The sequence below is a fragment of the Abramis brama genome (assembly GCF_963993115.1).
Source record: "Abramis brama genome assembly, chromosome: 20".
Taxonomy (NCBI): domain Eukaryota; kingdom Metazoa; phylum Chordata; class Actinopteri; order Cypriniformes; family Leuciscidae; genus Abramis; species Abramis brama.
Genome location: NC_139982.1, coordinates 24,478,805 through 24,494,409, shown reverse-complemented (window position 1 = coordinate 24,494,409; position 15,605 = coordinate 24,478,805). Strand labels below are relative to the sequence as shown.

At 35.8% G+C, this 15,605-nt stretch overlaps 2 protein-coding genes across 2 annotated transcripts; one reads left to right on the top strand and one right to left on the bottom strand.

Annotated features, from left to right (window-relative positions):
* Positions 1-2,558: 2,558 nt before the first annotated feature.
* Positions 2,559-4,623, bottom strand: LOC311070507 (olfactomedin-like). Its single transcript, XM_084094406.1, has 5 exons — positions 4,491-4,623; positions 4,219-4,377; positions 3,879-4,091; positions 3,584-3,716; positions 2,559-3,425 (listed from the first exon to the last, which is right to left on the bottom strand). Exons 1-5 carry the CDS (start codon positions 4,521-4,523, stop codon positions 2,614-2,616), a joined length of 1,350 nt encoding a protein of 449 aa, XP_083950532.1. The 5' UTR covers positions 4,524-4,623; the 3' UTR covers positions 2,559-2,613.
* Positions 4,624-5,635: 1,012 nt separating this feature from the next.
* Positions 5,636-13,945, top strand: LOC311071011 (uncharacterized protein). The gene is made up of 10 exons (XM_084095224.1): positions 5,636-5,770; positions 5,930-6,052; positions 6,197-6,415; positions 6,969-7,122; positions 7,199-8,034; positions 9,853-9,909; positions 10,054-10,176; positions 10,281-10,499; positions 11,296-11,446; positions 11,515-13,945. The coding sequence occupies exons 1-10, from the start codon at positions 5,714-5,716 to the stop codon at positions 12,342-12,344; spliced, it is 2,769 nt and encodes a 922-aa protein (XP_083951350.1). The 5' UTR covers positions 5,636-5,713; the 3' UTR covers positions 12,345-13,945.
* Positions 13,946-15,605: the final 1,660 nt, after the last annotated feature.

Genomic DNA, 15,605 nt, shown 5'->3' with positions numbered 1-15,605 from the left:
TTTTTTTTTTGCCTTTTATTATGAAAGGACAGTATAGTATCAAGAAAGTTCGACGACCCCGGGACTCGAACTCGGGTCGCCCAAAGCGAAAAAAAAAATATTGCCAGGGCACTGACCACTAAGCTATTGAAACTATTAAGTTGTTTCAATTTGATACATATTAGAACCTCATTGTGTAAGAAACATAGGGGGAACAGAATCCGACGACAAATACTTCAACTGTCGAAATCCGTTCCCCCACCCCAATGATGAGGGATGTTGATGTATCGGCTTAAAATATGCTTATTCTACTCTGTGTGTGGATAGAGCTTAAACAGCATCAGTTTGATAAATATTAGAACCTTAGTGTGTCAGAAATATGGGGGGGAACAGAATCCGACGCCAAAAAAAACAGCTGTCGGAATCCGTTCCCTCACTCCCATTATGAAAGGTGTTGATGTAATGGCTTAGAAAATGCTTATTTTATTTTTGTGTGTGGATGGAGCTTAACTTGCATCAGTTTAAAGAATTTTTTTTTTGCCTTTTATTATTATAGAACAGTATAGTATCAAGAAAGTTCGACGACCCGGGACTCGAACTCTGGTCGCCCAAAGCTAAAATAGAAAAATTGTCAGGGCACTGACCACTAGACTATTGAAACTAGTAGAATATTTCAATTTGATACATATTAGAATCTCATTGTGTAAGAAACATAAGGGGAACAGAATCCGATGGCAAATACTTCAACTGTCGAAATCCGTTCCCCCACCCCAATGATGAGGGATGTTGATGTATCGGCTTAAAATATGCTTATTCTACTCTGTGTGTGGATGGAGCTTAAACAGCATCAATTTGATAAATATTAGAACCTCAGTTAACCTCATACTTTCCTACTAAAATAAAAGGCAAAAAATAATATATATAAATATATAAATATATAAAATAACTGATGCACGTTAAATTACATTAATCTGACTTAAAAAAATTAGTTGAATGTTGTATAACTTGAAAAATGGCTTACTTTGATGAGGTAATGTAAAAACATAAGTTGTCATGATTTATTGATCATATAGTTTTTTACAGTGTATGGACATTTATGTTCTAAATTAATTTTGAGTGTTAGATGAGTGCAAATGTAATCTGAATTTGAAAAAGAGGATGCACAATTGAAAATCCAATATCAGCCAATACTGATAAATTACAAAATATTGGATGATAAAAATTAAAAGATTAAACTGATATAAAGAAGAAGAAGAACTTCTCAGGGATTTACTGAAAAATATTTTTCTAAGATACTAGGCCTACCCATTCATTGCTTCATTCACCTGCCATGTCTTTATCGTCCAAGATACATGGTTCAAAATAATGAATGTATAATTTTACTCTTTTGTACATTTTCTGTAGAAACCAGGTTCTTGATGTACGGACTGAAGAGTGCACAAAAACTGTTGGACAACAATGACTCAGAGTCAGATGTGTGTGTTTTTTTTATTTTTTTATCTAGCAGTAGTCATTCACAATTACCTAGCTGCAAACAACACATATGAACTATGATACCCTCCAATTTCAGCCGATTTGAACAGTTGCTCTAAAATGCTCATGTGCTGATATAATGGTTAGCCACAAGATCCCTGCCTGTCATATTGACTAAGCAACCATGATATCCTTTGAAGCACCTGACCAATAACAACTTCAGACTGCCGTTTGTCTTCTAGTCTGTGACTTATAGAAGAGTATGCTGAGTTATAATAAGTCATAAAGCTCTTCTGGTTCAACAGTGAGGGGTGAAGAAAAACCCATAAAATCGATGGTGTCTATAAAAAGGAAGCAAAGAGAGGCACGATAATGAGTCCTCAACGAGTGTGAAGTCGCTTCAGTCAAACCAAGTAGTAATTTAGTGAAGAAATAAGACATTTTAAGCATGACATGAAGTGGAGTATATGATAAAAGATACCAGTGTTCAATAAAAAAATACACACACATATAATTATAATCACAAGTCTTCCAGCAAATACTTTAGCTTAACTGGAGGTTGTTTATGAAAAGCAACAAATGATGTGTGGTCACAAGTGTCAGCCATTAGCTATTTTACAATAGATTTGAACATGGCTCATCCAATAAAATGCTTTGTAAATGCTTTTCGTCTCTTAGCTAAAATTGAGTTGTAAGGAATGACATACTGGATTGTCTAATTTCCAGATGATCATAAACAGACTGAACAGGAGGATTCAAAACCAGGAAAACAAGAGCAAGAAAGAGCACAGTCTGAAGAACCTTTCATACAAACACCAGAGGGAGCTGCAGGCTTTCAATGAAACTGCTACTTTACATTAAAAATATATGAAGGACAATGTATAGCCTACTATTATTATAAACTTAAAATATGTTCATGTTTATTCATTATGCATTGATTTCATCAGATTTTTAGGCATGTCTGAAGGTGATATAAGTTGCATTGTATCCATTTTAAGTTTAGTACCTCATTGTAACTATCGTTTTTGAATGTCATGTTTTAAGAGTTGCTCTCTTGGTTGCCAGAAGTAAAAGTCTTTGAAAAAAAAAGAAAGAAAAAAGACCAGTTTTGAATTTAAAACACAACAAACTTTTTATTGGGTAAATGCATTTGAAATGCCTTCAGAAGAAGGTATCATATGCTAAAAGATAGGCATCATTGTACAAGTAGAGTTTCCCATCAACGGGATTGTAGTTCAGATTGGCTATTCCAGCAGAAACCTTCTCAAAAGCCAAAGAAAGAGTGTTTATCTCTTTGCCAGTGGTTGTATCAAAGGCATAAAACACTTCTTCTTGGTAAGTACTAACATAGCGTGTAGCGTACAGGACCCCGCACACCATAAACGTGCTGGTGACGGACCTCTTAAAGAGATGTGTCTTCCAGGTGTGGGTGATATTGAGCTCCATTGGGTCTAAGCGACTCACAACAATGTTGCCGTGGTTCTCCTCGGTGGCGTATATCACCCACACGGCGTCTTGGTCAGCCTCCAGGTCGATGTCTGTCCAGTCACGGCAGCTGTAGTAGCAGAAAGGGAACTTGTTGTCGATTCCGGCACCATCCAGTTTCATACGTTTGGTTGTTTTTGTCGTAATGTTGAAGCTGCAGATTTCAGCAGTGCTGTAGCATTGGTAATATACGGTATTGTCGTACAGTATAGTGCCAGAGCCCTGAACAGCATTTTTGTCACTGTAGGATGGTGCTATCTGTTCATCTTTGTAGTTCCTATTGGCCATGAAGTCTTCATGCGAGTTGTATACCCTGATTGTGTGCCCATGCTTGTGTCCACTCACCAGACAGTGTTCCCAATAACGTTCCTGATCGGTTAGTAGGGCATCACGGCCCCAAGCACCAGAAACATAAGATTTGCTGATGGAGTTGAGCTTGGTGACACTTGGAGAACTTATTCTGGTCATGATGCGCTGATGACAAGTGCCTGGAAGTAATTGTAGTAACACAGTTTAAGCTTTTTTTTAATTTGTTAGAACCTTTTTGGACCTTAGTAATTCAGAAAATGCCATTTGAAAGCAATTATGTTTCTGTATCCTATTCCTTCAGAAAAAAAAACAAACTCACAAATAGCAATGTACTCACTTCTGAAATTGTTTGGTATGGTCTTGCAAGTCTGTGCTCGGTTGTTGAGGTCACGTAACCTCTTCTTCATGGTCTCCAGGTTGAAGAAATCATCTTTGTACATCCTTTGAATATCATTTTTTGCCTTATTTAACTGAGAACAACACAGATGGTATCATTAAACTGTTGTCTCATATACTATTATGTATTGTTTAAATAGTTCTGTCATCACCTTTTAACTTGAGATTGATTTGAAACACTGATCACAAGAGAAAAGAGTTTAGAAATATGTATGTTCATGTGTTGCAATGTCTACCTCATTTAACAAGTTATGTGTCTCCTTGTTGGGGTTCTGCAAGTGTGATTCATTAACAGATTGATGGATTTCCTCGAGTTCTTGGATTAGCTGTCGCAGGGTAAGAGCGTTGTACAGTCCGCTTGTGTGAAGGTAATTAAATGCTTTCAGACGGGCTGTGATGTTCTGAAGAGTGGCTCTCATTAACGGCAGTTCTGCATCTGTGTTACTCAACTGGAAGTCACCTCAGATAGTTAATTGATATTGCCTAAGTTCGAGATTCTTCTCACTTGTAATGAAAAACGTCTAAAAATCATTGCAGTGTCTATTTAGTTATAAAGAAACTTAACTGATACCTTACCTTTTCCTCAAATTCATTCAGGTTCTCCTCACAGTTCTGGACCTGTTTTGTGACTTCCACAAACCGTACAGCGGGAAAAGTCCAGATAGAGCTGTTTATTTTACACAAACATGAATCGGTCTTCTGTTGGCCTGGAACTCTCTGAGCCTCGACAGTCGCCTTATGTACAAATACAATACATGTCATACATACACAAGTTCTCTCATATTTTCTTATTTTCAGAGAATTGTAGAAACCTGTGAGCTAATTCAAGACACAAAGAGAAAACTTACGATGACTGCGAGGAGCAGCAGGTAGATGAACATGTCGACTGAATGGGCTGAAAGACTAAAGATCTGCTTTAAACCACCACTAAAACACTATGACGCAATTTTAGTTACGCCAATTTGCAGTTTTGGGGGTCTGTTGAAGGGGATGTGAAAATTGCACATATGGCTCATTTAAGAAATTCAGGAAGAAATTTAGTTGAGAAATGTGGGGAAATTCTACCACAAGTTCCCCCCCAAAAAATTTTCAACCCCAGTTCATCATAAATTTTATGCAAAGATCTGCAGTTTTATTATATGATGAAGGCTGAAAACTGGTTTCAGTACTGCATGAAATTGAAATGACAAAGATTACGGAAACACAATCTCTTAGTTTTTGTTTTAAACTTTTTTCTTATGTCAGTACAATATTACAAAAACTGTAAATGCATGTATTTTAAATGATGAAGATTTATTTTAACTTTTTATTCTCATGTCAGCAAAATCTGGTATTCTGCTTACAGTCAGTATTGTTGATATTATGATTCATTTTGTGTATATACTTAATTCTTATATTCCTAAATCAAGCAATTTAACACAAGAAAAAAGCTATTTCAAAGCTCAGTTTGAATATTATATATATACTGCTAATAATAATAATATATATACACACACACACATATATATATATATATGAAGACCTCCGATGCAAAAGCCTCTACCCATGTCAAAAATTAGATAATAATATTGAGTGAATGCTCTCCGCACATAGTATACATTCATCAAACACTTTCACTTCAAACTCACTAAATCCCAGCCTCAGCCCATTCAGAAATGTCAGTACTTAGGTAGAAACCTATACAAGGTATACAGCAAACCTATATAGGAGCCAGATAAAAATGTTAATATTAAAAAAAAACGTTAGACGGACTTAGAGGCTTTTGCATCTGAAGTCTTCATAACATGTATTATTATTATTATTAGCAGTATATATAATATTCAAACTGAGCTTTGAAATAGCTTTATATATATATATATATATATATATATATATATATATATATAGTTAAGCAAATCCTTTTGCAATCTCAAAGTATTTGCAGGATCAGGTGATGATCTTCCTTATTTCATAATTTTTCTCATGTCAGCACTGTTGACTTACTGACCAATCCTGGGTTTGTGGCTTTAAATCTCTGCTTCTGTCTTTTTATTCTCAAGGCTACAGGATCCCAATCATTCCCAACTCAAACATGAGTCAGTCAAACATGTTCATTTTGATGGTCGTCATTCCTCTAATTTTATCACAGGTAAAATTTAACTGTCCTTTTATTAACATTATTATTTTTTACATTGTTTCTTACACTATTTTGACACTAAGTGTTTAGCAAATTTAGTTTAGGTGTAATTTTGCTTGTATGTTGGAGTTAATTATGTTATGTAATAACCCTGTTATTCCGTCTCCACAGTCAACGAGAGGGAAGGACTGTGTGTGTGAGCTGCAAAATTCTGATCCTGCTTTTCCTGAGAATAAACTCAAGAACGTTGAGTTCACGACTTCAGAATGCATAGGGAACATCACTTCAGAAAAGGTATAAAAATATCAAAACATAGTATTGTGATTTTTATGATTTGCAAATCAGTCATGTAAGTTAAAAACTAATTTTACACTTTGCCATATAATTCTATACAATCTGTTATTAAAGCAAAATTGTGTTCTCTTCAAATGTGTGCAGATGACAGAGATTGACAGGCTTGTGTTGGGTCTACAACATCGTATCTGGCAGCTTCTGGAAAATGTGTCCATGCTGGAAAAAGAAGACAATGGAAATCTGTATGCAGCCGTGTCTCTACGCATTATTGAATTAGAGTTAGCGGAGATTCAAGACCTTTTGGATAAACTCAACAGGACCACCAACAATTACCAGCTGCTCAGTGGACAGACTGCAGCAGAGGTGAATTTATCTACACCACAGCTCTTTTACATTTCTATTACAATTGTAAGCAATGTGTTTATTTCTAAGTGTCAAATTAATTCCTAATCAAAGTTGATAATTTTCAGTACGTGTACAAAAAGATCAAAATATCAAACATATTGTTTCGTAGTCATATGATCATTTTCAAAATGTATAACATTTAAATGAAATGTTTAAAATAATTAAATGTATGTTTATTTAAAATAAATGTAAACATTTGATTTAAATCAAGCATTTAAATACAGTGTATTTAAATTCTTTTTAAATGTTTAATTCATTTGTTTTTATTTTTTATTCTTTTCTGCAGTGTTTTGCATTATGCACAAATTTATGTCAGACCAATAGAAAAAATATTAATATTAATTAATCAAATAGATCTTAAATAGATTTTTAAGTAATCTATTTATTATTTGCATTTTATTTTTTTTATTTTTTACTTTTCAGGTCCACAATTCCTCAATACTATGTCACTGGGACATTTCGTGAATTATGTGCATTTTGCTTATTCTTATTTAAACCTTCATTCCTACAGCTTCAGGATATGGAGGAAACGATGGTGGAGCTGGAGAAGTTTGACCACACACAGGTGATGGTGAAAGAGCGAGAGAACCAGCGTGTTAAGAGGAACCTGGAACGGTGCAAAGATGTGCTCAATAGTACAACACCAGCTCCTACACTTTCCCCAGGCATGTATAAACTTACGTAGCCACAGCTACACCCCTGTGTTAATGTACTAGACTTACATATTTGCTTTATTTTTAGGTCACTGTGGTCTGGGCCGCATGGTCAATGTTTCAGGACCTAGAACATATTCCCTCACTGTGTATGGAACATCCTACACTTTCGGTGCTTGGGGTCGAGATGCAAAGCCGGCTCCAGGCGACGAGAACAAGTACTGGCTCGTGGTTCTGTCAAGTAGTAATGTATATGGCAACTTTATCCGCCAGTACAGTAGTATGAGTACTATTACATTGGGTATAGGACCAACAGATACCTATATATCAAGCTCCAACCCCACAACAAACACAATTCAGGGGCCAAACATGGTCATGTACAGCAATGCGCTTTATTATAACTGTTACAACACACACTCCGTCTGTCAGTTCAACATGACGACTCGTTCTGTCAGTACTGTTGCTTTACCTAATGATGCAGGTTTCAACAGCAAGTTTCCTTTCGCACACCTCGGCGCAACATACGCCTATACAGATATGGATTTTGCCACAGACGAATCAGGCGTCTATGTTATATACGCAACCACAAGCAACTTTGGGAATGTGATGATCAGTAAAGTTGAGACTAGTAATCCTCCTGTTTTGAACCAAACATGGTCCACTTCTCTTCACAAAAGAACTGTCACAAACACCTTCATGGTGTGCGGTGTGCTTTATGCTACTCGTTACCTAGATAAAGAAATAGAAGAGATCTTTTACTCTTATGACACCAAAACCAACAAAGAGCGATACGATTTGAAAATTCACATTAAGAAGATGCAGACTAATATTAAGTATATGAATTATAACCCCAGAGATCATCTGTTGTATGTCTACAGTGATGCCTACATTGTAACATATGAAACCATGTTTCAGGAAGTTCACTGAACTATACAGTTTCAAGTCTTTTATTTGCCAATAAATGTAATGATTTTACATATTTCATGTGGTTCTGTAAAGGGAAAATCATTTAAATAGGCTATGTATCACATTTTGTTTCTTGAAATAAAATTTGAGTGAAAAATTTGTGCTGGTTTATTAATCTGTAATAACCCATTGCGTGCTGACACTGCCCATGTTGTGTGTATGCAGCGCTGTTATTTCAGTTCAACTTTTTGTTAAAAGTTGTCTTACCTGTGAAGGTGATCAAGTGACACTGATCTGCTTTCCAAGCTGATATTTCAAATTGAATCCTGAGGCAGGATAGTTCGAGGTGTCTACAATTACTTTATATAACAATAATAACAGCTGGATTTGGCCATTATGCTTTTGTGTATTTTGAACAGTGTTTGGGAAAGTTGCTTTTAAAAGTAATGCATTACAATATGGCGTTACTCACAAAAAAGTAACTAATTACATAGTTACTTTTCATGAAAAGGAATGCGTTACATTAATTTTGCGTTACTTTTTCTCACCTGGGCTGGGCTTTCTTTTTTGTTTTTTTAATAACAACAAAAACAGTTCTATTTTTGACAAATGTTAAGGCCCTTTCACACCAAAAGTGAGATGAATAATCCTCGGGCTGAAGGGTTGAAATGCATATTTACGCCTGTACAGAAGCAGCTCAAACAAACCTTTCAGCTGCTGCTGTTCTAGATTAAAGAACAATAGGATACAGTTCAACACTCTTATTTCTAAATCTAATCTAAAGTCATTTTTGCTTATTAGTATGGTTGAATTAGATCATTGAAGGTCAGCAGCAAAGACATCGCTTAATAAAGTGAGATTAAATACATAAAGTATATTTATGTAATTTAATATAGCTTTATAAAAGTTTTGCAACACTTTATTTCTCTCAACATGGGGACAGGAGAGCTGTCAGTCAATAAATGTGGAAAAAGTAACTAGCGATATATTTTGTTGTAAATTGACATTTTATTTTTTTTACGGACGAAAGTTTCGTAGACAGTGTGCAAGCGTGATTGACATAACGTGAGGTCGAATTTTTTTTTTAACGTGCGGAAATTTCGGATGCGAATTTCGGACTCAGTGTGCAATGGCCTACACCCAACACTGATTTTGAATAGGCCTATTTATGTCATGTTTATTATTAATATTTAAATTTAGGGTTAGGTAGTTTAGTTATAAACATATAACTACCATCATACCCAATAAGGCAGACCTGACTCTTTCCTTACCTGAATGCACATGTGCACATCTGGGTTCCCTTTTTTGTCTATCTTCAAACTTGCACAAAAACACTAGATGTTGCAAACACTGTATAAAGCAACATTGTGGTGAGATTGTGAGACAAAACATTTGCCAATTCATGATTAAATAAAGCTTATCACAGTTAGTAATCATTACAATTTGACTTTGCTCATGGACCTACCAAATGTGTCTACAGAGATAAGACAACACATCCTGTCTTACTTTTTCATTTGTAATTTTTCACATGATTTTTAAACGAACACATTTCATTATTTCTTTACACAAATAAAAGATCTAAGTGACAATAAAGTATGAAACTGAGAAATTCGCCATCAAATCTTCACCACCATTCATTCATTTCAGTAACATTTAGACGTTAAGAAAAGGTTGGAAATTAAAAGCAAGCTCTGTTGCAACAAATAACCTCCACCCACAGACATGAAGATGTCTCTCTCACTTTTAATATTTCACCATAATGATATGTCTTTAAAACTCTTCTTCTGACACACAAAGTTGTTTATTTTGAGGTTTTAAGGTTAATTTCCTTTAGAGATGAGTCAGTCAGATCTATTCATTTTGATGATTATTATTCATCTAAGTTTCTCTCAGGTAAGAAAAATAAAGTCACTTTACAATTACTATTGATACCTTATTTCTCAAAGTACTGTGTCTAATATATTGTAGAGTGCATATATTGTTTGAAAGTGTTTTTATTCTTTTATAATGTATTTTCCTGTCATTTGGTCACCATAGTCAGTGAGAGGAAAAGAATGTGTGTGCGATCTAAAAAATGTAGATCCTCCTTTTCCTATGAACGAACTAACAAAAGTAGAGACCACTGCTTTACAATGCATTGATACCATCACTTCAGAAAAGGTACAAAAAGATATTTAAATGACATCTTTTCCCCTCTTATTATATTTAATTCAATTGAGTTTTAAATCAAATTAAAATGTCATTAATAATGTAAAAATCTGCAGATGACAGGCTTAGACGTACGTGTGTTGGGTCTACAACAACGCATCAAGCAGCTGGAGGAAAACGTGATCGTGCTAGAAAAGGAGGATGACAGGAATCTATATGGAGCCGTTTCTCTACGCATCATTGAGTTAGAGATCGTCGAGATTCAGGACCTCCTCGACAAACTCAACAGGACCACCCAAAATTACCAGCATCTCGGTGTACAGACTGCAGCTCAGGTGACTTGTACAAAAAAGTGCAAATCCATTGCAATGTAAAGTATTTTCTTTCCAAGAAAAAACACTAAAATAATAATCACAAACAGAAAACAAAAATCATGCAAGTAGTTTTAATTATAAATGTAAATAACAGAAATACAACTTAAGTCAATATACATAACATAAAACACAACAGTCTCAAAGTAACAATCTCATAAATAAATAAACAAACATCATAAATATTATATATTATAGGTAAAACTTCACAATAAATTCTGTTTTGTTAACATTATTTAATGCATTATCTAACATTAACTAACAATGAGCAATATATTTTTAAAGCATTTATTAATCTTTGTTAATGTTATTCAGTAAAAAAAGAATTATTCGTTGTTTGTTTATGTTAGCTCACAGTGCATTAACTAATATTAACAAATGCAACTTTTGATTTTAATAATCTATTACTAAATATTAACATTTACAAAGAATTATAAATGCTGTAGAAGTATTGTTCATTGTTAGTTCATGTTAACTAATGTTAACAAACTAAACCTTATTGTAAAGTGTTACCATGATGTAGATCTTCAAATAGAGGTCAGATAACAATGTAAAAGAAAATGACTTTTTAAATAAAAATATGTTAATATAAATTGCCTTAAACCCGGAAATGTTCCACTACGCACATCTGACACTAATGTTAATTAAATGTAGATGATAAATGATGGGGCATTTTTGCTGTTTAAAAAAAATATATATATATATTATTTCCTTACTTGTTTTTTAACTGGCCAAATTCTTATTTTTCACCCTTTCGTAGCTTGAAGATATGAAAGACACAATGGTGGAGTTGGAGAAGTTTGACAAAATGCAAGTAATTAAGAAATATAGAGAGAGACACATCAAGAAGAACTTGGAACAGTGCAAAGAAGAGCTCAAGGCTACAGCAGCACCTCCTACAGTTTCCTCAGGTACGCTAAAGTCCCCAATAGTCCCAATTTTTCAGTTGTACATTACTAAGTTTTTCTTCTGTTTTTAGGTCACTGTGGTCTGGGCCGTGTGGTCAGTGTGGCGGGACCTAGAACGTATTCCCTCACGGTCTACAGCACCTCCTATACTTATGGTGCTTGGGGTCGAGATGCAAAGCTGGCTCCAGGAGGCGAGAACAAGTACTGGCTGGTGGTGCTGTCAAGTAGTAATGTATATGGCAACTTTGTCCGCCAGTACAGTACCTTGAGTACTCTTTTATTAGGTATAGGACCAACAGATACCTATATATCAAGCTCCAACCCAACAACAAACACAATTCAGGGGCCAAACATGGTCATGTACGGCAATGCGCTCTACTATAACTGTTACTACACATACTCCGTCTGTCAGTTCAACATGACGACTAGTTCTGTCAGTACTGTTGCTTTACCTAAAGATACAGGTTACCACAACAAGTTTCCTTTCGCACACCTCGGCGCAACATACGCCTATACAGATTTGGATTTTGCCACAGATGAATCAGGCGTCTATGTTATATACGCAACCACAAGCAACTTTGGAAATGTGATGATCAGTAAAGTTGAGACTAGTAACCCTCCTGTTTTGAACCAAACATGGTCCACTTCTCTTCACAAAAGAACTGTCACAAACACCTTCATGGTGTGCGGTGTGCTTTATGCTACTCGTTACCTAGATAAAGAAACTGAAGAGATCTTTTACTCTTATGACACCAAAACAAAAGAAGAGCGATACGATTTGAGAATTCACATTAAGAAGGTGCAGACTAATATTCAGTTTCTAAACTATGACCCCAGAGATCATCTGCTGTATGTTTACAGTGATGCCTACATTCTAACTTATGAGCTCATCTTTCAGTAAGTCTCCAATGAACTTGAACAATGAACTTGTAATCAATCGCTATAGAAACAAACATGGGTAACTATGGAGACAAACAAGGCAGCAAAGGAAACAAAGGCAAGTCAAGTGACCTTTATTTAACTAAAGATAAGTTTAGTTTATTGTCCTTTCGAAAATTAATTTTGTGTCTGTGACACCCTTCAGTCATCACCAACACCAAATGACAAATACAGACAAACATCAAAAATACAAAAGTACCTTACAAAATACAACAGACATCAACAACATCCCTCTCGCAACAGCAAAATCACTGCAAAATATGTAATTTATATAGCGCTTTTGACAATACAGATTGTTTAAAGCAGCTTTACAGTAATAATAGGAAAATATAGCTGCAAGCAGCAATTACCGGGGCCAAGCACAATCAGATGACAAGACATGCCAACATTGCTGAAAGTGTCAGACCAACTGCGACAATGAGCAATTAAAGACATTAAAGAGGATTTTAGGCAAAATGCATGAAAAATCATAGAAACAGTAAATAAAAATATGATTTAATGGATTATCACTTTCGACCAATAGGTGGCGCAGTTACAAAACTGATGTGATGTGGTCAGAGTGAAGTGACAATGACACATACAAAGTTTGGTGTCAATATGTCAAGGCATTGCAAAGATAAAGCCTGAATAGTGCTTTTAGCATCATGCCTCAACTTTGCTGCTGCGCTATACGAAAACAGTTTTGTCAATCGACACGAAATCCATAACTTTTAGTCGGCACGGTCTGGAGATGATACGATTCAATTTTGGTGAAAATCGGACAAACGGTGTAGGAGGAGTTCGAAAAAATAGGTTTTGAATGAAAATCAAGATGGTGGACAGGAAGTTCGGCCAAATAAGGAAAACTTGGTATCCATGTTCTCGGCTTGACCCAAGGAATCTATTACAGTTTTTCTCGATTGCTTAAACACTATAACCAGGCTTTTGAACTAAAATTTCAAAACCATAACGCCATTTATCAAAAAGCACACCCATTTCACTAAACTATAAACACTATTCCCTGTTTTGACACGAGTCAGATTTGTTGAACTGTCACTGCAAAACTCTACACACAAATCCCTTCATTTCTCATTGCTTAGACCATGTTGTCATTTAGAAAGCACTAGCATTCAAAATTGTTCACTCAAGTCAGCACAGCTTCAGCTCAGTTAGCACACAATTACCCAAGTGGAAACACTAAGAGTCAAAATTTAACACACATCAATCAGAACCTTCAATAGATATATAAAAGGGCCCAAATCAGTTTATTGCGTTTTGGAACAATGGATCCAGAAAGACATGAAGGAAGAGGGATAAGAATAAGGAGGAGGAAGGGCAAGGACAAGAAGACAAGCAGTCTCAGATGAAATTCAAGCCACTCTAGTTGCCCATGTGTTAGTCAATGGTATGACTATGTGGAGGCTCGGCTACGAGTAAGGCCAAATTTGAGTCGCTTTACCGTCGCCTCGAGAACCTTCAGGGAGGTGTGGTGGCAAACAAAATTATATCACTGAATAAAAGACAAACATAACCAATAGTCTTTGATGAGGTTTATTTTCTTGCAAGAAAAGGCCAGCAGTCGTACAGTCACACAGAGTGACTGCAGAGTGTGACAGTGAAGGGAGGGCATCCTTTCTCCTTTATAGTCTTGACTCCCAGAATGTTATCTTTCTAGGCCAATGATGGTATTTCAACCATATGTGGAACATTCTTAGACATATCCATCATATTGTATCCTTGATTGGAGACCCTCTTGTCACGTCCCAACACTCTTTACCATTCCAATACAATTCGAATTCCATATTAGAATATGGTTTGTGTGTGCTCTTTTACTGTCATATGTTGGTCACACACATCTTACTGTAAGTAAATATAAAAATAAAAAATTAGAGGAGAGAGTGAAAAAAAGAGTAAAAAAAGAGAGTAAAACAGGAAAAAAAAATATTTTTGTGTGTGTGTTTTCAGTGTATGAATAAAAATGTGCCAATGTATCCACTGGTTGTGTCTTTTGTGTTCATCATGTGAAAAGGTTTGTGAGGGGGGGGGGGGGGGGGGGTCTGGGGGGGACCACAAGCAACATAACTTACCAGTTTTGGAAATGTTGTTTTGAATTTATTGCATCAGTGTGTTAGACTATGTTGCAGTGTGTGTGATTATGAGGGCTTGTTTTGTTCATGTTTTGAACAAAACAAAACAAGCCCTCATAATTTCATGTTTCATGTTTTCATGTTTTTGTTTTGTTCTATTATAGCGCCACCAAGAGGCTCAATCCCACCATTTTTTTTATGTGTCCTCAGAGTGAGCCCATACATAAGTGTGTCAATTTTGGTGAAAATATCTCAATTCGAGTTATAGACATTTATATGAAAAAACACGTAAAAAATGACTGACACATGACTTTGATTTGATTTTACTACCCCTTACTATCAATATTTTCGCATTTGGGCATTGACATATAGCTATCGACCTATGTTTCCAAACTTCTGACGGTGGTTTCGTCTCGATCGGACTAGCGGTTTCGAAGATATAGCCACATGTTTTTTAAGCGCTAAATCACAACGCTACACAAACCGTAAGGCGAAACCTAGCATGTTTGGTATCGTAGGACTCGGCAAGGATTCAGGAGTCTAATTAGATGAGTCTCGTGAAAATAAGTCGACCACACCCAAAGTTATAAGCAATTGGGGGGAAAAAATTGCCACTAGGTGGCGCTGTTTCGAAACTTCTCAGGCTTCTTCAGGACATTGTGCTGATGACCCATACCAAGTTTCGTAACAATCCGTTTATGCGTTCTTAAAATACAGCATTTTAGCACAAAATTCAAAATGGCCAACAGTCAAAATGGCCGATATGGTAAAATTGGATATCAGTCGACTCGGCATGTTGCCCTGAATCTAACAAGACCAATTCTGTTCAGAAGTTATAAGCAAAAATAGCCATTTTTCATATCTCCGGACCAGTAGGTGGCGCTGTGCCGAAACGCAGCATGTAGCCTCAGGTCATGCTTGTGATGACATGTACCAAGTTTGGTCTGAATCCGATAAAGCGTTGCGGAGATACCGCCTTACGTCTGTTTTCGCAAGTGCAATGTAAAATTTGTTTGTGTGTTTATTGAAAACGGTTAAGCGAATCAACTTGAATTCCATAACTTTTTGTCGGCATGGTCTGTAGATGATCTGGTTCAATTTTCGTGCAAATCGGACAAACCGTCTAGGACGAGTTCGAAAAAGTAGCTTTTTAGGAA